Raw genomic sequence first — 24,479 nt, 5'->3', positions numbered from 1 at the left:
GAGAAGAATCACATGTAAATGGAAGAAAGAAAATATTAGAGAGAAAAAAATGACATAATACATAAGATAACTTTTAAAAATTGACAACAGTAATCATTGGTCTTCCATTAAACTCCACAGTTCCTTCTCTGAGTATTTTCCCATCACTGGTCTTTTAAAATTGTCTTTGATTATTGTACTGATAAAATGAACAGATCCATCATATTTGATCATCACCTTGGGTTGTTCTTTGTTTGTGTAATTTTCTTCTGGTTCTGATCATTTCACTCCACATCAATTCATGCAAGTCTTTCCAGGCTTTTCTGAAATCCCATCATAATTTCTTATAAAACGACAGTGTTCTCCAATTGATGACCATCCCCTCAATGTCCAATTCTCTGCCTCTACAGAAAGAGCTACCATGAATATTTTTGTACATGTGGGATGTTTACTCTTTATCATGATCTCTTCAGGCTACAGACCTAGTAGTGAATCAAAGGGTATGCACAGTTTTATTGGCTTTTGGGTATAATTCCAAATTGCTCTTCAGAAAGGTTGGATCAGTTCACAATTCCACCAACAATGCATTAGTGTCCCAGTTTTCCCACACCCCTTCCAGTATTGATTATTTTCCTTTCTAGTCATATTAGTCAATCTGATAGGTATGAAGTGGTACCCTACAGTTGTTTTAATTTGCATTTATCTAATCAATCATGATTTCATCATCTGAGAATTGTCTTTCCATATCCTTTGACCACTTAATAATTGGGGAATAGTGGTCATTGTTTTTATTACTTATAGTTTCAACCATTTGTTTAATATTTTATCATTATATCCTCCATTTAGTTATTTTGCAATGACTCTTACTTGTGCTTCTTATGCCAAATATTTTATTAATTTGTGATTTGTAAAATATACATTTAATATTTCTGCTATTTTTCCCTTTTATCATCATAATCATCATCATTTGTGTATGTAATTTCAGAACTTTTCAACATGGTTTCCCATCTATCTTGTCATTTTATCCTCCAATTCTGTTAGGCACATTGGACTTATATCATTAACTTCATCTTATAGATAAAGAAAAGGAGATAGGGATTACATGATTTGCCTAGGGTCACTCAGTAATTAGAAGATCTAAAATGAGAACCCCAGTATTCTAATGCCTAATCCTGGGTTGCTTCCACCAGTTAATACTGCCTCTTTAATTTAGAAGACATTTTGAAAAAAAAACCAAACCAAAACAATTTCTCTGCCTTCTGACAAAGAAAAAAAAAAACATAAATGAGAGACCAAATTTAAATTTAAATTTTTCTTCCCATAATGCATATTCATTAACAATTATGTCTCTAAAATACTCTCACCTCTGCCTTGTGGGGTTGCATTTTTAAAATTTTGGGCATCTTCAGAGTTTTTCATCAGTCTCTTTTTGTTCATTATTGCTTCCCTCTTCTATTTTCTTGTGTTATAAACTGATTTAAGAATAGAAAGACTTTACATTACTTGGGGCGGCTAGGTGGCATAGTGGATAAAGCACTGGCCTTGGAGTCAGGAGTACCTGGGTTCAAATCTGGTCTCAGACACTTAATAATTGCCTAGCTGTGTGGCCTTGGGCAAGCCACTTAACCCCATTTGCCTTGCAAAAACCTAAAAAAAAAAAGACTTTACATTACTAAATATAGATTTACCCTAGTGGTCTAACTTTTGATTGATCATCTCTCTGAGGCAGAGAATTAGATTGAGGTGGATTCCTCAGGTTAAAATCAGCTAAAATGAGAGCTCTGTCCTCATTTGTAGGCAGCAAATAACACTGACATTTGAAAAGTAGAACTGGAGAAAAGTTCCACCCATTTCACCCAGATGCCTGAATCAACCCAAGGATATTTTCTTAGGATTATTTCTTTCGTTTAGCATTGAGTTACCTCTCTTCTCCATAAGCAAGCATTCACTAGTTGAGTCAACAATACTTTTTGATGCCAAAAGAGCATACTTTCCCACACTGAGACATCTTAAAATATTATTTTAGCTAAGGATAAGTACATAATATATTAAGCCATCCATTTGATGTCTTTTTAAAAAATCACTTGTTTTTACACAGATAAACTGTTTCACATAAAATGAAGATTTTTTTAAAAAATTAGATATTTCCTATCTATCACAGAAGCTGTTAGATGACTCAGTAGCTAGAGTGCTGAAACTTTAATCAGGAAATCCTAAGTTCAAATGTGACCTCAGATACTTACCTGCTATATGATCCTAGACAAATAACTTAACCTCTATTTGTCTCAGTTCTTCATCTATAAAATGGAGACATACCGGGCAAGGAAATGGCATACTATTCTCCATAGACAAGTTCATGGGACCACAAAGTGTCAGCCATGACTAAATAACAACAAAATTCTATCACAAAACCTATGCTACTCATTTAGACCCAGCCCTGGTTAATTCAATGCTAATAAGAAAAGATTAATTCCCCATGGAAGCCACTCATATTTGGCCTGCATTTTATGGCTCATCACTGAACTCCCAAATATTGACAAGCCATCCTGAAAATGGCAAAGGGAGTAAGAGAGTGTGCATTTCTTGTTACAGTTCACAATCATTAGGAGGAGGAGAGGAGAGGAAAGTGTGTGTGTGAATATGGGGTAGGGAAAGGTGGGAGGGGAACCAAAATGCAAAGCATGCTAAAGGTGGTAACCATAATCATCATTATGCATGAAAGATAGCACTTTCTAAAAAAAGAAGATTTTTTCAATACCACAATAAATGTATGAAAGAATTAACAAATAATAAACATCTTTCCCTATTTCTTGTCTCTTTCTCTCAACTGATATTATGACCAGATAATTTTCTTGTACAATTGCATTAGTCCATGAATATCTCCTTGTTTCTAGTTTCTCCCTTATCCAGGCTATCCTCTATATATCTATAAATTCATATTCCTAAGCCTTAAGTATGATTGTAATTATTTCCTTGCTCAAAAAGGTTCTGTGACTTCCCATTGCCTTTAAGATAAAATATAGACTTTTCTGTTTGACATTTAAATTCCTTCACAACCTTATCCCAGCCTATCTTTCTGTGCTGATTACATTTTTTTTTATTTTTATTTTTGCAAAGCAATGGGGTTAAGTGGCTTGCCCAAGGCCATACAGCTAAGGTAATTATTAAGTGTCTGAGGCCGTATTTGAACTTAGGTACTCCTGACTCCACGGCTGGTGCTCTATCCACTGTGCCACCTAGCCATGCCTGCTGATTACATATTAAACCCCTTCACATACTCTACATTCCAACTAAACAGTTCTATTTCCATTCCCTATTTCATTTCCTATCTCTGCACCTTTGCACAAACTGTTCCTCATGCCTAGGATTCTCCTTTTGGAGACCAAGTCCAAATGCCATCTCCCTTAAGAAGGAAAAGGATAGGTCCTGGACTGTGAATGTATTGCTCTTAAGGACTTACAAATAAAGAAACTTTCAATCAATGGAGTTTCCTAAAGTAAAGGAAATGAAGTGACTTGCCTAGGCTCACATAGCTAATGTCAGAGGCAGGACATGAATCCAAGACAAAGAATGACAGTCTTAAAGAATGACTCAGTGATTCATACTACCTTCAAGCAGCCCTTCCTAATTCTAACTGTAATTAGCTCCTCCCCACAACAAACCAAATCAAGTTTCATTTATTTTATTTCTGTTCCATATTAACTCATATGTGAATATATTGTATTCTCCTAAGAGAATGTGAACTACTTAAGTCAGGCACTGTGACATTTTATTGTTATATGTAAAAAAGTTTCTGTTCTTTCAAGGTCTCAAAAGTAATAAGTGATGGAGCTAAGATTTGAAGGCAGGACCTGTGATATCAAATCCAAAATCAGAACTGTCTTACCTTTGCAGAATCAATTATCTTCAGTTTAATATAAACTCCATATAATGGTAAAAGGGAATTTTTTCATTGCATCCTTTTCAGCAAATAGAATCTGTCCCTTTTTCCCTTTTGATACCCTTTTATAAGGATGAAATCTTTACTTTATTTCATTTTGATTAACATAGCAAATGTTTTGCTTTATGTCTGACTGCCTTTCTATCACTGATATAAAAAAAGCATAAAATTCAGATCAGGAGTTTTGTTACTAAATTCTGCTTTTAAGTGAAGCAAATATAATTGAGATTTCTGGAATCCCTGGCTGTATATAACTACCAATAACACTTAACCACTAGATTTCAATCTTACACGAATTCTATAGATGTTTTCCTCAATTTAAAAATATAGATAATGAAATAAAGAGTTCTTTCCCAGGGTCTTCAGAAAATACTCTTACTACATTATCTCTGATGAAATCAGACTTAGAATATGTAGCCTGGTATTGCTATGGAAATGCTTTCCAAAGATTCCATTATTCATTGACATAATAAATTGGGAGTTTGGGGGGGTATTTGCAAGGAATTCAAGAAAGGAGAAAGAAAAGAAAAATCTGGGTCAGGTGGACAGAAGTTAGCATCTTCTTCCTTAAGTCCATTTAGAGTTTATAACATGGAAGAATGGTACTGCTCTCACACTCACTATAAGACTATAAAAGCTGGGGCAGCTAGGTGGTGTAGTGGATAAGGCACCGGCCTTGGAGTCAGGAGTACCTGGGTTCAAATCTGGTCTCAGACATTTAATAATTACCTAATTGTGTGGCCTTGGGCAAGCCACTTAACCCCATTTGCCTTGCAAAAACCTAAAAAAAGTAAAAAAGACTATGAAAGCTTTTCTTTGGAGCCATATTGTATCTACTGCTAGCCAGTAAACCATGGCAATACTGTCAAAGTAGACACAGTTGAGTAATGGTTGTTGGGACCCTCACCTTTCCTTCTCCCCCATATCAGGAAGAACAAGACTCTGGCAACTGAGAAATTCCATCCAACATGCCTGTGCCCTGCTCTGCATTAAAGGGAGAAACTGAACAAGGGCTACTATCCTTGTTTATTCAGTCAAAAAATGTTTTGCTATTATACTATTATTTTCAGGCTATTTATGATCTTCTTTCCTGCTACAATTTCTGTTTATTCCTTCACTACAATTTATTTCATTGATAAATAAAAGAAATTAGTTAATGTTATTTTCAGTGAAAGAGGTTGGAGAGAGAGAGTGAATGTAGTTAAAAAGCAAAGGACAGGCAAAAAATAGTCAAAGTCAGTCTTCATTAGAGAGCAGTCAAATAATGCTTTCTCTTTGGAATATCACAAACCTGATGAAGCTTTCTTGCTATCTATCTATCCATCTATCTATCTACATATATCTATGTTGATCTATCTAGCTATATATATATATAGATATATTGAGATATATCTGTATATCTCTATCTATCTATATATATATATATATTATTAGCCAACTAAAGGTGATCAGCAGAATAATAAGCAGGGGAAGCTAATATTAACCTGAACTGAGTCACATTTTCCCAGACTAGAGATATTAGTGAATTAAAGGTTGGGACTTTAGGAGGGGAGGAGAGATAGTTTGTCACAATGGGTACCATAAATCCCTCTTGGAATCTTTTATTGGTAGATTATTTGTACAACCTCCTCCATTCACCTCCTGACTATAATAACAGATAGACTGAAAAACCATTCTGACCAACTGATACACATCAACAATATCTGTGTTATAAAACATTACAGCTAGACAATATCTTAGAAACAATCTAAATGAAACCTCTTCATTTCACAGATGAGTCAGAAAGGCAAAGAAATGATCTAAGATCACACAGCAAGTTAGTAAGCTAGTTGCAAATAGAACTCAGGTTTCCTGATTCCAGGTCCAGTGGTCTTTTCTACTCATTATTAGACCTCTTAATTTCCTTCATCTGACTTCCCTGGCAGTAAGATGGAATGCTCACGATCAAAACAAACATTGAGGCAATTATTTTAACTAGTTGTCTGAAATCCTCAGTCTCTGGAGGGTGAGAGAGTAAAAAGAGAAAAAGGGAGGAGGGATCTCAGAGAAGTGAATAGGTAGAAAGTTTATCTTGTAGGATTATACAGGGAGTTTCTCTAGCAAGTATAAATGATTAAAAAGATGATTCCAATTTACAATGCAAGTTGCTGCCATCTAGTGTCATTTCTGGAGTTCTGACAATATTGTGACAATTATTTTCATATATGGATATATAGATATCCATAGGAAAAACTTATCAGTTAATTCTTTCCAAACCTGTAGATTTATAGTATAGGAGGATGAAAATATAGGAAATGAGCTCTGTGATTAATTAGATTTTCACATATCAAACAGAGAAGCCAACCCATAAAAATAAGAATGTATCAAAAGTTGTAGTATACAGGGGATTTCCTGAGTGGAGAGAAGCTAGGAAGCTCCTTGAGCTTTTTTCAGTTTCCTTCTGAAACAACTTTAAATGAAGCCTCTAACAGACTCTGAAGCAACGGAACCCATAAAATGACTGAGTGAAACAACTTTTCAATTCAAGATATCTTGAAGGTACTTCAGGAAAGTTTTATCTCACTAGAGTAAAAAGAAAGTGTAGTCCAGGTGGGGAATGGGGAAGTCAGTGGGAGGCTTAGCCCCCCCCCCCCACTGCTTTCCAGCTTGGCAGACCAGTGGTACAGCAGGTCAGCAGAGTATCCCAGCACCAGCATAGAAGGCCCAGAATGCAGGTGAAATAAGCAAGACGAGATCATTCTGCCCTAATGCAGGAGTAAGCCACCAACTTTCTGAGCCTCCAGTACAGAAAGTCAGTGGCCAGACCTGTGGGGTTCCCAGCATAAAAATCTTGGAACTGTACCTCCTGTTCCCCAGGAGCACAGTTCAATTTTCAAAATGAGCAAAAAAAAGAGGCAGCTAGGTGGTGCAGTGGATAGAACACTGGCCCTGGAGTCAGGAAGACCTAAGTTCAAATAACCCCATTGCCTTATAAAAAAAATGAGCCAAAAAGCAAAAGCAAAAGAACTCTAACCATAGAAATCTATTATAGCAAAGATCAAAATGCCATCACAGAAGAGGAAAGCAGTGACAAAATGCCACCAGTGAAGCCACAAAGGGGATTGTGAACTGATCTCAAGTTCAAAAAAGTCCTTTTGGATGAGATCAGAAATAATTTTAAAAATCAAATAAGAGAGAAAGAAAAATTGGAAAGGAAATGAGCATCATGAAGAAAAATTATTAAAAATTGGAAAAGACAGCACAATAACTGATTGAAGAAAACAACTCCTTTAAAAGTAGAACTGGGAGCAGCTAGGTTGCACAGAAGTTAGAGCACTGGCCCTGGAATGAGGAGTACCTGAGTTCAAATCCGGCCTCATTTATAAATACTTTTATAAATACATTTATAAATAAATAAACTATAGTAATAAAACTAAAATGGAAGTTTTTGGAAAGACTTTCTGAAAACTTTAGCTTTTTGAAACTTGGATTTTCAATGATATTTTAAAAACAATCATCCAACTTTCATATTAATAATCCTGTTACTAATTCATTTCCACTTTTTTAATTCTTCCTTCTTTCTATGGTTCTTTTTTAAAATATAATTTTTCCATATGGAATTATGGAAAAAACTCATAACATAAAATTCCTACAACATAATACAATAAAAAAGAGAATTGTACTTGGAATCACAAATCTACTATGCAAACTAAAATCTTTCTTCTTTTTTTTTCTACTACTCTTTACCCCCATTCCAATAGTCTTTTTAATGGAACTGCTTCTGTTTTCTGAGAAATTAGAAGTCTAATGAGAGTAAAAAAGAAAAAGAAAATAACTTTGCTCTAAAGTATTTGATTTTATTGTCATAAGACAGCTGTTCACATCATGCCAGAAATCTTATCATGTCTTTCAAAGATCTGGGTTGTTTTTAAGTTCAATTTGTTTTATAAGCTTTGACATCATAAAATATATCCTTAGAATTCTGTAGCACTGATCATGAGACTTGCAGAAATAGCTTTTAAAAGATTAAGAGAGAAGGTGGGCAAAGGAAGGGGCCCCAGGAGGAAGCTATGGCCTGTAGTTTAGGGTAGGAAAGTGGAAGAAACTTAGACAGCTTAAACTTGAAGACATGAGTTGTTGTTCAGTCATTTCTAATTCTTTATGACACTATTTTGGGCATTTCTTGAGAGAGATATAGAGTGGTTTAACATTTCTCCAGTTCATTTTACAGAAGAGAATACTGAAGTAAATGGGGTTAAGTGACTTGCCCAGGGTCACACAACTAGTGTCTGAGACTGGATTTGAACTCAGAAAGATGCACCACTTAGTTGCATGTAGCCATGAAACCTGAATTCAAGTCCTCAATTCTTCAACTCATATCTATGTAGCCCTAAGCAAAGTCACTAAGTATTCTTGATCCTGAGTTTCTACATCTTTTACATGAGAAGTTTGGACTAGATCACTTCTGAAATCTCTTACAGTTCTATGTCTTTTGTCATATGATCATGCAACCACCAGAATGTACTAATTCTTTGATTTTAATGAGTAATTCATCCCACTCCCACCCCACTATTTCCTTCTCCCACTAAGAAACAAAGGTTAGTATCAGATGTAACCTATGAATTTGTTTCAGTATCACTAATGTTTGTGATGGAACTGTGGCATTTTCACAGGAGACTTATAGAAATTAGAGAGTTAGGAGCGGCTAGGTGGTGCAGTGGGTAGAGCACTGGCCCTAGAATCAGGAAGGCCTAAGTTCAAATCCTGCCTCAGACACTTAATAGTTACCTACCTGTGTGACCTTGAGCAAATCACTTAATCCCATTGCCTTGCCAAAAAAACAAGATAAAGAAAAGAAACTAGAGAGCTTCCTATAGCTGGAATGGCATAGACCCAAATGAAACTACAATTAGGGTTTTGTCTTGGGACACCAAAATCTAGAAGTGATGAAAACTCTTACTCTTTTTTTTGAAGAGGTAGAAATTACTGAGCCTAGCCATTAAAAATCAATGAAGACCCTTATTTAAAACAGGAACATTACTAGATTGCAACTTTCACTGCCACTTCCCAGACTGGTCCTACTTTGGCTTCTATAGCCACCTCCCCGTTGGCTCTTGGGGTCTCTGTCAATAGAGATAAGTGTCTTAGGGTCCAGTTCTCCCTTTCATTGGATGGTATCCTGGCAATTAAATTGGTCTTAAAATGTTGATTACAGAACATACATTGTGAAACTTTTGCTGGATATCAGAATTGTTACTTATAGGTCAAGTGATTTCAAGTAGAGCCCTTTAGAGCAAATTACCTTTCTGAGTTCCTTTCATCTTTGAAATCCTATTAATTGTTTCACAGCATGAACAAAACTGTAAAGCAATTATAGAATCTTGGAGATGAAAGGAATTCTATTGAGAGTGACTTTTTTTTTCAATCTCTGAAAAGAATTGAATGTTTTATTTTTTTTTCTTTCATTATCTGTTTTGTTGAGTAATGCTGAATGGTCTAATTGTTGGACTTTAGATCCTGGAACCTCTTGAACCACAAGTCATCACTGCTGAGAAGTTCTTGACCCAGAAAGATGTTGAGATCACACGGGAAAAAAAGGTGACTATTGTTAATAGTCGGGAAATGGGAAGGGTGGGAAAATGGTGCTATCCTTTTTTCATCATGGCAGCACTGATGATTTTAAAATGCAAACTGAAAATTTAAAAATATTATAGACACACATTCTCTGGACCTGTAGTCCAATCCCATCTGCCCCAAACTGGTAATTATTACCTGGTCAGAAAACAGAGCCCTCCAATCTGCTTGCTCCATGAGATCTATGATAAACACAATGACTATTTTTACAGGCTTATAAGGCTAACAATACCTGGAAATCATCTGTACAAATTACAAATGTTTTGTTTGGGTTGGTAAGAATAAATAATTACCAAAAGGGAAGACTGATGAAAGAGGGAATTTGACTTGGACACAAATAGGCTAGAGAATATTGTATTATATATTGGAAAGATAAGTAAATTTGAAGTAATGAGACCTTGGTTTTAATTTTGGCTCTATTAATTACCATCTGTATGCCCTTGTGTAAGTCATTTTAACTCTTTGGGTTTCAATTTCTTCATCTGTCATATGGTAACTTCCATTTCTGTGATCCTATGAAATTCATTTATTTTCCTAGAAAGACAAAAAAATCAAGATTTAATGTCCTAAGTAAGGATTTACTTAGCATCAAGACTTGTATACACATTCTCATGTCTCCAAAATTAGTTCTCTTTTCCATGACCTCAAGTTCTTGATCTAGGTTATGAGTAAACTTAATGAATTAGAAAATTTACATCCTTATATAAGGATATATATATGTATATATATATATATATATATATATATATATATATATATATATATATATACACACACATATGTATATGTATATACCTCAAAATCTGTCTTGAGATTTGGGGGATGGTCATATATCTGAGAATATCTTAGGTATAAAGATGATCATCTTTCTCCCTATTTCTGTGACTTTCCCATACCTATGCATTTCCAGGAGAGAATAAAAGAACTTTAAAATTCAACAACTGGGGAATTTGAGCCTCAGAATTTTTGGGCAATTATTGAACAAAGAGCTATTATCTGACTTTTAGTTTAACCTCAAGAGATTAATATTGAGAGAATATGGAATGCTAAGCTTAGATGAGGGTTCTAACAGGACTGTAACTCTTTATAGTGAGAAGATAAATTTGAAGAAAAGGCTAAGATACTAGTGGGGGTGGGGGGGAGTCTATGAGCAACAGTCACTTTAAAGACCTTGTTTTTTGCAGTAAAGAGAGTCATATGAAGGTGTAAAACTCCTTCTGGCAAGATGAGATGCCACTAAGTCAAGACTGAGGGAACATGTCAAATTTGAGGTTTTTTGGTGGCTCTCCATATATGTATATATATATATATATATATATATATATATATATATATATGCACACATCATATATATACACACACATTCTTCCATTGATGTATATATTTGTGGAAGAGTGTACCCCAGGTTTATGGGAAAATGTTTTACTATTTTTTTTTACTATGCCATTTCATTAAGTGCCTTTACTTTGACCAAATTATGGTATGCTGGTTGACCAAGAAAGTTTGACCCATTATTGAGGGTTCATAAACTATAATTTTTAAAGGCTGAAAAAACCACAGAATATTTTGATCCTGGGGTAGCTACTCCCTGTGGGACTACCTTGTGAGTTTGGGTGGGTAGCAGGAATCCTTCAGAAGCTACTAGGGGAAAAAAAATTGCATTAAATATCTTTCTTGTTCCCTTTGGTTTTCAGCTTTCCTTTTTAGTTCTCCTAGGGGAAATTCAATTCATATGGTAATAGATTAATTTTACCAATCCAAACAAAACATTGTCTTGCAATTTGTACAGATGATTTCCAGGCATTGTTAGTCTTATAAGCCTGAGTAAAAACAGTGATTGTGTTGACAGGCTCCTACATAGATAGTCTGGTTCCCAGACATACACTTTAAAGAAATTGTCTTTGTCTCAGTTAACCTGACATCGGTATTCCACAAGCTCAACATGAGAAGTATTATTGAAAGGTTTTTGTCTGCTACATTTCTTCCCTTTCTCCTATTGCAACAGTTGGTGAAAACGTAGATGTCCACATCTATAATCGCTGTCCACAAGGATTGTTTGCAATATTACTGACTCCCAATGAAGATGGATGATCAATGCTACAAATGATCAATTTCAAGTTCTTCCTATGCTATAGCTGATCCTGGTATCAATATTTGGCTAATACAACATTTTACTGGGATGAAACAAATGTTCTTATTAGGAACAGTCACTTTGCACATCAATCACAACTTTTATCTCTCAGATTAACATATCTTTGATAGAGTAATAAGTTTATATTTTGCTGCATTTCAAAGTTTGAAAAGACTATTGCATATACTATCTCATTTGATCTTCACAAAAAACTTGTGGAATAATGTTAACATCCAAATTTCACAAGTTGAGGAAACTGAGACTAGGGAGATTAAGTGACTTGCCTGGCATGGCATAGTTATTATATCTCAGACAGGATTCAAAACCAGATCTTTTTGACTCCAGAGCCAGACACTCTATTGACCAAGTCAAGCAGTTAGCTATCTTTGGGAGTGAGAAAAATTCATTTCACATAACCTTGGCAAAATCCTGAGGAGATTGCCCTCAAGGTCGAACTAAGGGAGAGACAATATTATGAACAAACGAAAAACATTTATCTTTAAACTCGAGGTTCTGCAGAAACATAAAATTAAGATAGAATACAATCTACACCAAGGAGCAGCAATAACACTACCAGCAATAATGACTTATCAATGATATGGAAAGATTTACCTTAGGCTTCTTTACGGATATTTTGTGTTGCAGTTTACAGCAAGATGAAGTAGAACAAGAACTCTTATCTGGAGTTGAGAGGACTAAATTTGTATGCTACCCTATGCTTACTAAAACTGTATGACTTGGGCTTCACTTTGCTCTTCGGGGTCTCAGTTTTTTCCCTATATTAAATGAGATACTGCTAATATTTATCAACCTCATTTGATTATAAATATAATACATATTTCACTACACTTTGAGACAATAGACACTGTAACTCTATCCTTAAGAGCTATGTGAAACTTAGTGAGTCTAAAGTGATAGCTGTAACTTCTGTATTATCAGGTGTTTATCCCTGTGGAATCAGGGAAAGGATAACTGGATTAATTTTGTTTTATCTATATTTTCTATAAATAATCCATGCAGAAGACAGAGAAAAAGTTAGAAGGAAATTATTTTTAATTGAATTATATTTGGTTTAGAATTTTAAAAATATGATAAAAGGCATTTTATAAAGGAACTATGAAAAGCTAGCAGTTTATGGTAGTTGGTTCGGTTTTTTTGTTTTTTGACATCATTATGTCAGTCGATTAACAATGGTTGACCAGACCAATACAAGCTGGGAAGGTTCTACCATAGCTTGGGCACAAATAGTCCTTATGTACATTTGAAGGGGAGATGTCTCTAAATTCACACATATCATATGCCTTTTGAGCTACTATAATTCTACTTTGTTCATAGAGTACAGCTCCTTCTTTGATAGGATGGGTACAACCATATGTGCAGTCCTGTGCAAATGTTTCTCATGCTTTGCAATGGATTCCTGTTCCATTTTAGATAGAATCTTTACTGTGATGGCTGAAAAGAGAAAAATAAAAAGGACTAACATGACATTTCCTGAGAAGTTAAATTTAATCCTTATCTTGATGAAAAATCAAAAGAGCATTCTTGAGGAAGTTTCATCAATGTCTTGAATAAACTGAATGGTGAAATAATATTTCCAAAAGTGAAGTCATTTCCTTTTATAGAAAAGAACTGAGGTGACTCTGGCTGAGATATTTTTCAGTCAAAGTATTATAAATCTTTCTTTTTATTATTCATTCCATTTATTAACAACTTATATATTCTGTAAATTTGATATTTAATTATGGGACATTTAAGAATTTAATATCTAGAGATACAAATGACTACTATTGAAAAAGGAAGTTTCTTTAGTTTAATTAATAAGCAATATTTAATATATTAGGGTAGAGATTAAAATCAACTGAATAATTTAAAATGTTATTAATTAGAAAACACACAAGTGCTTCTGAATTACTTTAAAACTCAGAATAATAAGATTAAATATGAGAATTATCATATGAGTAATATGAGTAAATAAAGGGTTGAGTGGTAACCTGTAAGTCGATATATGGTTGATCCATATGAACCTGACAACATTAGAATCTCATGGAAATAATTTATGGAAAGCTCTTTGCAAACCTTTAAAAGCATTATATAAATGTCAGCTATTATTATCAAACAATCCTACTTTGACCAGTATATTACCTTTTTGTAGCAGGAGCTGGAAAAGACAAAACAAGTTCTGACATATTCTTCTGGGAAAAGGCAATATTTACACAAAATGAAAATGCTGGAAATGAACTCCAAGAAACAAGAGGTAAAGATAAGAGAGGAGACCAACAACCATTTATTGAGTAAAGAAATCTCAGTGGGGGAGGGGGGCAGAGTACCTTTTTTCCTTCCATTTTTCTATGAATAGAGCTCTAAAAATACCCAGATATTTTATTTAGGAAGGGGTTAAAATAAATCACCGAATTTAGGGATTCAATTAATGAGGATAAAGACAATAGGAGACAATGTCAATGGTTATGGGGGAAGAAAGGAAAGAAATTTGTCCTGATAAGATTACTGAGCAACTATCCTTTTTTGTTATCAGCATTTATTTGAATATTTTCTTAATATCACTTTGCAGGCTTTATAACTTGAATGAGTTTTCAAGGAATGCTTGAAAAGAGACCAATTGAGTCAAAATTGTTATTTCATTTATTTGTGTTGTAGTCAAAACTAGGGTGAGTTGATTTTGCCTCAGGAGGGGAAATGATTCCAAATCATTGAGAGGGTTTTCTTACTTCTTGTGCTCTTTTAATCTCAAAACTTCTTTCATCCCTCACCCCAAACAACTAACTGTGTACTCTAGGGATTAGCCTCTCTACCCCCTACTTCCCAATAATCTGGCTTCTTAGGAGCCAAGTGTGAAGAAACACAACTTCTACCCATAGTCCTGAGGCAAAATCATTCTTTTGCATGAACACTTCAGATATTCATAGATATTTATAAAGTTCCCCTGGGTATCCTTTTCTCCAGGTTAAACAACTCCATTTTCTTCCAAAGAAAGCACTTTCCCTTATTTTCTCACCATGTTGACCAACCTCTTAAAGACATATTTCAATTGTCTTTTTTCAGTACTAAATGCCTTGAAATGAGTCCAGTACTCCAAAAGTGTTTTGAGCAGGGTAAAATAAAGAACTACTAATTCTTTCATTCTGAACATGATCTTTCTTTGTGCAGTTTAGGATAGTATTTGTTTCTTTACATATCACATTATTGCTTCATTTTAAGCTTGCAGTCCACTAAATTGTTTTTCAAAATTTTTGTCTGGCTAAGCTATCCCTCATACTGTATTTTGAGGTGTTTTTTTAAAGAATTCAATAATAGAACTATATATATATGAATTTCTGTCATGTTTCATTTTATTTAATTTTGTTTACTGTTGTCTTGGAGTTTTCTCAATGCAGTCTCTTAGTTAACCCTCCAAACTTTGGTCCATCTGAAAATTTTATAAGTTTGTCATCTAGAACCCCTTCCAAATCATTGATTTAAAAAACTATATTGAACACAGGTTAAAGACTACAGAGCTGTGACATCCTATTAGATAGACTGCCCTTCAAATTGATATCTAGTCATCACTACATATTTAATATATCTGGTTGTTTAATCTATTCAAATATTCTTAACTGTACTATCATTCATTCGGTCTATATTGCTCCGTCATATTTGTGCTGTGCCTAGAACATAGTAAACACATAATAAATGCTAACTCATTTATCCATAAGAATAGTATGAAAAAATGTTCAAATTCTTTGCTTAAATCTAAATATATCTGTCACATTTCCCTGAACAATAAATCTAGTTAGCTTGTTGTCGGAAAAGGAAACCAGGTTAATATGACATACTGTGTTGCAAAGCAGCTAGTAGCTGCTGTTATAATTTAGTTTTGGTTTGAATCAGAGAAGAAATGACCACGAGTCTCAGATCTGAAAGTTCTTAAGTTTAATAAGTGGATAAAATTATAAGTTTCAGTAAAGGAAAAAGATATGGAGATGAAATTTCCATTCTCCAAAGTACTTCTCTAGGGCATCTAGGTGGCACAGTGGATAGAGCACAAGCCCTTGAGTCAACAATACCTGAGTTCAAATCCTAGCTGTGTGGTCTTGTGCAAACCATTTATCCCCATTTGCCTTGCAAAAAAACAAAACTAAACTAAAAAAACAAGCATGAAACAAAGTACTTTTCTACAAACCAGGTGGTTTAGATGAGAATACATGTGTTGTAATATACCTTTTTTCCTACCTTGGATCCTCCCTGAAATGGGTCATTACTAATATATTAAATGTACTATTCATTAAAGATTGTACTCAGAGTATTATCAGGAAGAATTAAGTATTGCTTAAAAAAACAAAAAGTGTTTCAAGGAAGAACAAAGATACAAAGAGAAAGTCAGTCAGGCAACAAACATTTACTAAATTTACCAAGTGCCAATCATAGTGCTAGGCAACAAATAAAGGGAAGCTGAAGTGGGGCTAAGGATATGGAGATGTGCAGAAAGTGAAGTCAGGTAGAAAATAAAGAGATTGCTGGCCTGGACAGCTTGAAGGATGTTCTAGTCAAATCACAAGTCACATTAAGACCATACATCACAATAAGATCATCTTATCAGGGTCTTTCAGGGAAAATTTCCAGGCTGTAGGTCCATGGGGGGCAAAGTGACTCCAAAGAAGGGTCCTTGGGGGTCTACAGCTTAAATCAACCTCAGAACAAGAAGGCTCTGTGCTCTGCTTCAGGAGATGTTTTTAAGATTCCAGGAATTGAACATCCAGAAAATACCACAAGGGAATGGTTTTACTTAGGGAGAAAGGTCAGTTCTCCCAAGCCCAATCATTTCCCAAACACTTATCCTTGGGCTTATCATATCAAATTGACATCAGATAATGGATAATTTTTAGTGAGGCCAATAAGATTTTTATATTACTAACCCCAATGATAATCAAACTGGTCTGTAGTCATCACTGTTCTCTAAGTGTTCACAAATTGTTTCTTAGTAATCTAGAACTTTTCCAAGAATATAAGTCAAGCCTGTGGCTCCACGGTTTGCAAATTGCATCCTTTTGCACTTTTACAAAAAAGGGTCCATTGGTTTTTCTCTGATCCTACAGCACATTTCCCATTTTCTTAAATCTTTCAGAATTTAACAATTTAGCAATCACACATACTTTTGAGTAATCTTGGATAGAGTTTGTCTAGGTCTGGTGACTTGAACTCATAAAAAGCAACTAGATGTGTCCTGATCAATCCTTCAGTTATCTAATATATCCCCCCCCCCCCCCGTAATCATTCTTTGTATGCTTTCCTGCTCAAATATCATTCCCTTTGGAAAAGAAAAGAGAAAAAATAAGAGTTGAGTCACTTAACCTCCTCACCATCATAGGATCACATATCTAGAATCTGAGAGCATTCAAAGGTCATTTAACTCTAACTCCCTTATTTTACAGATGGAAACTGAGGCTCATAGAAGTTAAATGATTGACTTTAGCCATCTGACACATAATTTCAACCTAGATCTTGTAGGTCAAAGCTCATTACACTAAATTAAATTGTCTCCTAACTAGTATCATCATTCCATCTCTTCTTTATTTTTTAGGGTTTTTTTTTTTTGCAAGGCAAACGGGGTTAAGCGGCTTGCCCAAGGCCACACAGCTAGGTAATTATTAAGTGTCTGAGGCTAGATTTGAACTCAGGTTCTCCTGACTCCAGGGCTGGTGATTTATCCACTACGCCACCTAGCCACCCCCTTACTACGCCACCTAGCTGCCCCCCCTTCTTAAGAGCTTTCCTATTCCTTCTTTTAAGATTTCTTATTGGGGCGGAGCCAAGATGGTGACAGGAGAAGAGCCTCTCTTAGGTGCTCTCTCTCAAAACTTATAAAATAAGGACTCTAACTAAATTTAACCCACAGAGCCATACAGTGAGGAAATTCTCTAGCCCAAGGTAACCTGGAAAATAGTAGAAAGGCTCTGCTCCACAGGGTTGGAGGGGCGGCCTGTCAGAGTGAAGGAACTTCAGCCTCCTGGAGGCAGCCCCAGGGTGCCTGGGAGCCGAGGCTCATGGCAGTGGGGATAGTTTCCTGAACTACACCCCGGGGAGCACTGGGCACAACTTGGAAGATGGGGGTGGGCTCTGCCAGAGGGAGCACATGAGCCCAGCCCTCAGGGCACTCAATGAGCAGTATGGCCCTCAGACAGATCCAGGAAACAGAAGCAGGCAAAAGCAAGTAAGCAGGAACCCCCAGGCAACTCAGCCTTGAATGTTCAGCCTACGTAGGGGAGTGGAGAGAGCCTTCTGAGGTCTGTCCTCTGTCCCTGGAACAGGACTCTGGGGCTCTGACCACATTCAGATCCTGACCATAGTCTAGGTATCCATAGAACAGCAAAGCCCCCCCACCTCAGCCCTGTGGCAGAGGGGTGTGCTTGTGGTCATTCACAAACAAGGAGGGAAGACAGAGCTCCACACACTGAGATCCTTGTGGAGGGGCATCCAAATAATGCTCAAAAGTCCAGGAAGCACCCCCCAAGACCAGGTACAGTCTGGGGAAAATGAGTAAACAGAGAAAAAAGAGGAATAACATTGAGAAATACATTGTCTATGATGCCAAGAAGGATCAAAATACTCAGTCTGAAGATGAGGAAGTACAAGGTCCTGAATCTAAAGACTGCAAGAAAAACGGAAATTGGGCTCAGGCTACAACAGAGCCCAGAAAATATTTTGAAAATCAAGTGAGGGAGATAGAAGAAAAATTGGGAAAAGAAATGAGAGAGATACAGGAAAACATAAAAATGAAGTCAGCAAATTAGTCAAGGAGATCCAAAAAATGCTGAAGAAAATAATGTTAAAAACAGCTTAAGTGAAATGGATAAAACAGTTCAAAAAGTTATTGTGAAGAATGCTTTAAAAAGCAGAACTGGCCAGATGGACAAGGAGACAAGAAAGCTCTCTGAGGAAAAAAAAATCCTTCATATCTAGCTGAAGGAAGCTGCTGACTTTACGAGAAGTAAGGACACAATACTTCAAAACCAAAAGAATGAAAAATTAGAAGAAAATGTGAAACATCTCATTGAAAAAACAACTGATATGGAAAACAGATTCAAGAAAGATAATTTAAAAATTATTGGGATACCTGAAAGTCATGATCAGGAAAAGAGCCTTGACATCATTTTTAAAGAATTCCTACAAGAAAATTGCCCAAATATCCTAGAATCAGAGGGCAAATAGAAATTGAAAGAATCCACCGATCTCCCCTGGAAAGAGATCCAAAAAATCCAACCCCCAGGAATATTATAGCCAAGTTCCAGAACTCCCAAGTCAAAGAGAAAATATTACAAGCAACCAGAAGGACACAATTTAAATGTTGTGGAGCTGTAGTCAGGATCACACAAAACTTAGCAGCAGCTACATTAAAGGCTCATAGGGCTTGGGATATCATATTCTAGAAGAGAAAAGAGCTCAGAATGCAACTGAGAATCAACTACCCAGCAAAACTGAACATCCTCTTCCAGGGAAAAAATGGACTTTCAAGGAACCAAGGGAATTTCAAATGTTCCTGTTAAAATGGCCAAAGCTGAACAGAAAGTTTGGTCGTCAAATACAGGACTCAGGTGAAGCATAGAGAATGGAGGAGAAGGGTAAAATATTAAGGACTTAATGAAGATGAACTACATGTATTCTTGCATAGAAAAATGACACTGATGATACTCATAAGAAACTTTTCATTTAATAGCACAGGTAGAAGAAACCTTTATAGATGAAGCACAGGAGAGAACTGAATTTGAGGATATAATATATTATAAAAATGGAGTCAATGGCTAAAAGGGAAATGTAATAGCAATAAGAGGAAAGGAGAGGTGGAATAGGCTAAGATATTTCATATAATAAGATTTTTTATTACAATGAGCTATTGCAATGATATGGAAGGGGGGGGAAGGTGACGGGGAATGAGGGGACCTTTGCTCTCATCGGAGGTGGCTCAGAGAGGAAACAGCATGGTGTATTAGACATCTAGAGTAAGAAGGAGAGAAGGGGGACAGGGGAAAGAAGGGGATGTGAGTGATGGAGGAGAGGGTGGACCATTGGGGAGATTGGTCAGATGTAACACATTTTCTTTTTCACTTCTTACAAGGGCCTGTCTGGGACCACAGGACCCAGTGGCTGCTGGGCCTTAGGGGGTGGTATGTGGCCTCAGGGCCTCTTGGGCCCAGGGTGGGTGATCAGTCTGCTGCACCACTCAGCTACCCTACAGCACACTTAAGAAGAGGGACAGAGTGAAAGGAGAGAGAAAATATAGTGTTTGGTAGTGGGGAAGTACAAATGGAGGGAGTTGTGATCAGCAATGGCAACAGTGGAAAATTATGGAAGTAGCTTTTGTGATGGACTTATCCTAAAGAATGTGATCCACCCACGACAGAGCTGGGGGGTGTTGGAACACAGACTGAAGCATATTATTATTATTATTATTATTATTATTATTATTATTATTATTATTATTATTATTTGTTTTTGGGGTGGGGAGGTTTGCATGGTATATGGGGTTGGGTGGCTTTCCTGGGCCACACAGCTGGGTTTTTGTTTTTGTTGGGTGTCTGAGGCTAGATTTGGACCCAGGTTTTCCTGACTCTGGGGCTGGTGCTCTGTCCACTGTGCCACCTGGCCACCATTATCATTATTATTATTATTATTATTATTATTATTATTATTATTATTACTATTCTAATTTTATTTTATTTGGTTTTTGCAAGGCAATGGGGTTGGGGTGGCTTGCCCAGGGTCACACAGCTGGGTTATTTTGGGATATCTGGGGCTGGATTTGAGCTTAGGTGCTCCTGACTCTGGGGCTGGTGCTCTGTCCACTGTGCCACCTAGCTGCCCCTATTATCATTATTATTTTTTTTAATTTTAATTTTTTTCTCTTTCCTTTACTTTATTGCTCATGAGCATCTATATTTTGGCGGGGAGGGGGTAATATGTTTACTCTTAAGATATTTTAGTAATGTATAAAAAACATCATTTGTACAAAAATAAAATGAATATAAAAAGATTTCTTATTATTCACAACTTCAATGATTAAAAAACAATACTTTCTGTTGTATTTAACATTTATTGTCAACATTACTTTATGCTAAACTTTAACATTCCTGATGTATATCTGATAATGCCATCCTATTCTATTCTATTTATGCTCAATAATATGATCTTGATTTCATCAAGTATTCATACATTTTTTTTTTTAAATCTGAGTTTATCAGTGAGTTCTCTAGGCATTCAGGTTGTTCTTTTAAGGCAGATTCACTTTTTTCCCCTCAGAATAATTTCCTCTAAGTCTCCAGAATTTCTTCTTGAACTAACTTCTCTTTGAAAAATATTGGCCTTTGGGGGAGCAGTTTATGACTAAGGAAGAGTTGGAGAACATCACCAAAAACCAACTAGATGATTTCGATTACATTAAATTAAAAAGCTTTTGCACAGATAAAACCACTGTAACCAAGATCAAAAGAAATGTAGTAAATTGGGAAACAATCTTTACAACTAAGCCTCACCCCCTCCCAAGTTCCTGCTATCATTCTTGCCTGGAGGCTCTTGGCGTGGTTTGTTACAGCTGCAAGATACATGATCAGAAATGAGTGAACCATCTGAACTTGACAAGGAAAAAAACCGTTCTACTCAAGAACATGCAGTCTCAAGTTTTCCTGAGAGAGATTGTCAAATTGGACAAAAGCAACTGCAACAAATAGAGCACCAATTAAAATCCTTAGCATTTCAAAACCCAGGACCTCAGGTTGCAGACTTCAATCCTGAAACCAGAGAGCAGAAAAAGAAGGCCCACATGTCAAAGATGAATGAGTATTTTTCTGTGAACAAAGCAGTGAAGAAATATGACAAGAATGGTCGATTACTTTGTAATGATGTAGACTTATGTGACTGCCTGGAGAAGAACTGCCTAGGTTGCTTCTATCCTTGTCCCAAGTGTAACTCAAACAAATGTGGGCCAGAATGCCGCTGTAATAGAAAATGGGTCTATGATGATATTGTAACTGAAAGTGGTGATATTAGCACATTGCCATTTTTTGTTCCTGACTGAGGTTTTTGTGGGAAGATTTGTGCTCTTTTACACAGTAACTAAGCACAGAACAGGCAATTATTGCCTAATTTTCATTTTGTCTTTTCAAAATCTCTGATTAATATGAAAAAATTTCATTACAGTAAACAACTAAAAAAAACCAACTCTTGTTGGATGTGCTAATTCAGATTATCTCAGTTAAAGTTTTCAAAACTTTAGGATGTTCCAAATGCCAAAAAGGAAACACTTTCTTATACATAATGGAAAAGAATCATTTAATTTCTTTATCATTTTTGGTAGTTTAATTTATCACAAGATCCAGTTCAGAGATTCTTAAGATTTAAAATTTGTTCATTATTTGGACTGTTTTCTGTAAAGAAAAATTTATGTTTTATTCATATTTATGAAGAAGTAACACTAAAGCCAAGAGTCTAGTTGCTTTCTTTGTAAATACTGCTTGAAAGTAAATATAAAAAAACAAAAATGAGAAAATGAATTGTTTTCAAAAGCATGTTGTTTTATGTGTTTTAAGCTATATAGTATGTTAATAAGTAGTTTCATATAAGACATAGTATGTAACTAAGTATTTGACTGAAGTACTTATTTCCCCTCTTGCTGTTGCAGGAATTGTGGAAATTATTTTGATTTTTTTTGGCATTTTTAAATATGACCATCTTCTGTGTGTTCTGAGTTCTTAAAGAGTTAATGTTATAAGAAATAGTAATACAGGGATTGGATAGAAATTATTAAGGTCGAAGTATTTAGGCTAAATAAACTATGCTTATTAAAAAAAAAAACCCAATCTTTACAACTAATGATTCTGACAAAGGACTCATTTCTAAAATATACAGAGAACTGAGCCATATTTTTAAAACAAAAAGTCATTCCCTAATTGACAAATGGTCAAAGGATATGCAAAGCCAATTTACAGATGAAGAGATAAAAGCAATCCATAGCCATATGAAAAATTTCTCTAAATCATTAATTATTGGAGAAATGCAAATTAAAGCTTCTCTGAGGTATCACCTCACACCTCTCAGATTGGCCAATATGACCAGGAAGGATAATGATCATTGTTGGAAGGGTTGTGGGAAATCTGGGACACTATTACACTGTTGGTGGAGCTGTGAACTCATCCAACCTTTCTGGAGAGCTATTTGGAACTACACCCAAAGAGCAACAAAAATGTGCATACCCTTTGACCCAGCAATACCACTACTGGGTATATACCCTGAAGAGATTATGAAAAAGGGTAAAAACATCACTTGTTCAAAAATACTTATAGCAGCCCTGTTTGTGGTGGCAAAGAATTGGAAATCAAGTAAATGTCCTTCAATTGAGGAATGGCTTAGCAAACTGTGGTATATGAATGTCAATGGAACACTATTGTTCTATTAGAAACCAGGAGGGATGGGATTTCAGGGAAGCCTGGAGGGATTTGCATGAACTGATGCTGAGTGAGATGAGCAGAACCAGAAAAACATTTTACACCCTAACAGCAACATGCTGGTGATGATCAGCTTTGATGGACTTGCTCATCCCTTCAATGCAACAGAGACAGTTTCGGGCTTTCTACAATGGAGAATTACCATGTGTATCTAGAGGAAGAATTATGGACTTTGAACAAAGACCAAAGACTATTATCTTCAAATTAGGGGAAAAAATCATTATCTTATTATATAATTTTGCTATCTCATATACTTTATTTTTCTTACTTAAGGATATAATTTCTCTCTCATCACATTCAACTGAGATCAATGTATAACATGGAACCAATGTAAAGACTAACAAAATGCATTCTGTGGGGGGGGGGGGTAGGGGGAGGGAAGCAAGAATGGGGGAAAATGGTAAAACTCAAAATAAATAAAATATTTCTTTAAAAAAAAAGAATCCCATCCTACTCAGTTCTACCCCAATCTCTCCTTTGAACTACCAATTACTAATAACAATCTTGGAAATATGCTTTACATTTCCAGGTACAGGTGATAAACAATTTGTCCTTATTGATTTCCTTGTAATTAGTCTTTGATGTATACCATATATTTGTCTTGGTTCTTGTTTGTCAAATTTTCTATTAAGTTCAAGTCTTTTATGCAACAAAATCCTGAAAGTCTGGCAATTCATTGAATGTCCATTTCTTTCCATGCAGGATTATTCTTAACTTTTCTGGGGATGATATTTTTGACTAGAATATCCTTCAAGTTGTCCAGGCCAGCAATCTCTTCATTTTCTACCTGACTTCACTTTCTGCATCTCCATATCCCTAGTCCCACTTCAGTTTCCTTTTATTTGTTGTCCTCCCCACCTGAAGTGCTTAGCACTATGCCTGGCACCTGGTAAATTTATTAAATGCTTGTTGCCTGACTGACTTTCTCTTTGTATCTTTGTTCTTCCTTGAAACACTTTTTGTTTTTTTAAGCAATACTTAATTCTTCTTGATAATACTGTGAATACACATCTTTAATGAATAGTACATTTAATATATTAGTAATGAACCCTTTCAGGGAGAATCCAAGGTAGGAAAAAGGGTATATTACAACATAAGTATTCTTATCTAAATCACCTGGTTTGTAGAAAAGTACTTAGGAGAAGAGAAATTTCATCTCCATATCAAATTGTGCATTTCTTGACAGAGTACACTTTCAGACTTTCTCCTAACTGATAATTTTGTTGATTTTGGAAATCACTGCTACCTCTGAGGCTTTTTTTAAAAAAAATTCATTCAAATATGTAGTTTTTTCTGTATAAAGAACTAAATTCTGTTTAGAAGAGAA

General features: G+C 35.6%; 1 protein-coding gene, 1 long non-coding RNA gene and 1 pseudogene across 3 annotated transcripts in view; 2 read left to right on the top strand and 1 right to left on the bottom strand.

Moving 5' to 3' along the window:
* Positions 1 to 24,479, bottom strand: part of LOC141522442 (uncharacterized) — a 137,882-nt gene that overhangs the window by 72,532 nt on the left and 40,871 nt on the right. The gene's annotated exons all lie outside the window — the stretch shown is intronic.
* CCDC198 (coiled-coil domain containing 198) overlaps positions 1 to 24,479 on the top strand; it is a 65,738-nt gene that overhangs the window by 27,392 nt on the left and 13,867 nt on the right. Inside the window, exons 3-4 of one of the 2 annotated variants that reach the window (XM_074235895.1) lie at positions 9,413 to 9,496; positions 13,819 to 13,917. In XM_074235895.1, the coding sequence (XP_074091996.1) occupies positions 9,413 to 9,496; positions 13,819 to 13,917 (183 nt within the window). Of the gene's footprint in view, positions 1 to 9,412; positions 9,497 to 13,815; positions 13,918 to 24,479 lie in introns of both variants that reach the window. The other variant, XM_074235894.1, reaches the window with a different exon arrangement.
* LOC141522439 (ARL14 effector protein-like pseudogene) lies at positions 21,220 to 21,741 on the top strand (annotated as a pseudogene).

Source organism: Macrotis lagotis, chromosome 4 (assembly GCF_037893015.1).
Source record: "Macrotis lagotis isolate mMagLag1 chromosome 4, bilby.v1.9.chrom.fasta, whole genome shotgun sequence".
Classification (NCBI taxonomy): domain Eukaryota; kingdom Metazoa; phylum Chordata; class Mammalia; order Peramelemorphia; family Peramelidae; genus Macrotis; species Macrotis lagotis.
Note: the sequence above shows the minus strand (reverse complement) of the source record. Positions and strands in the feature narration are given on the sequence as shown.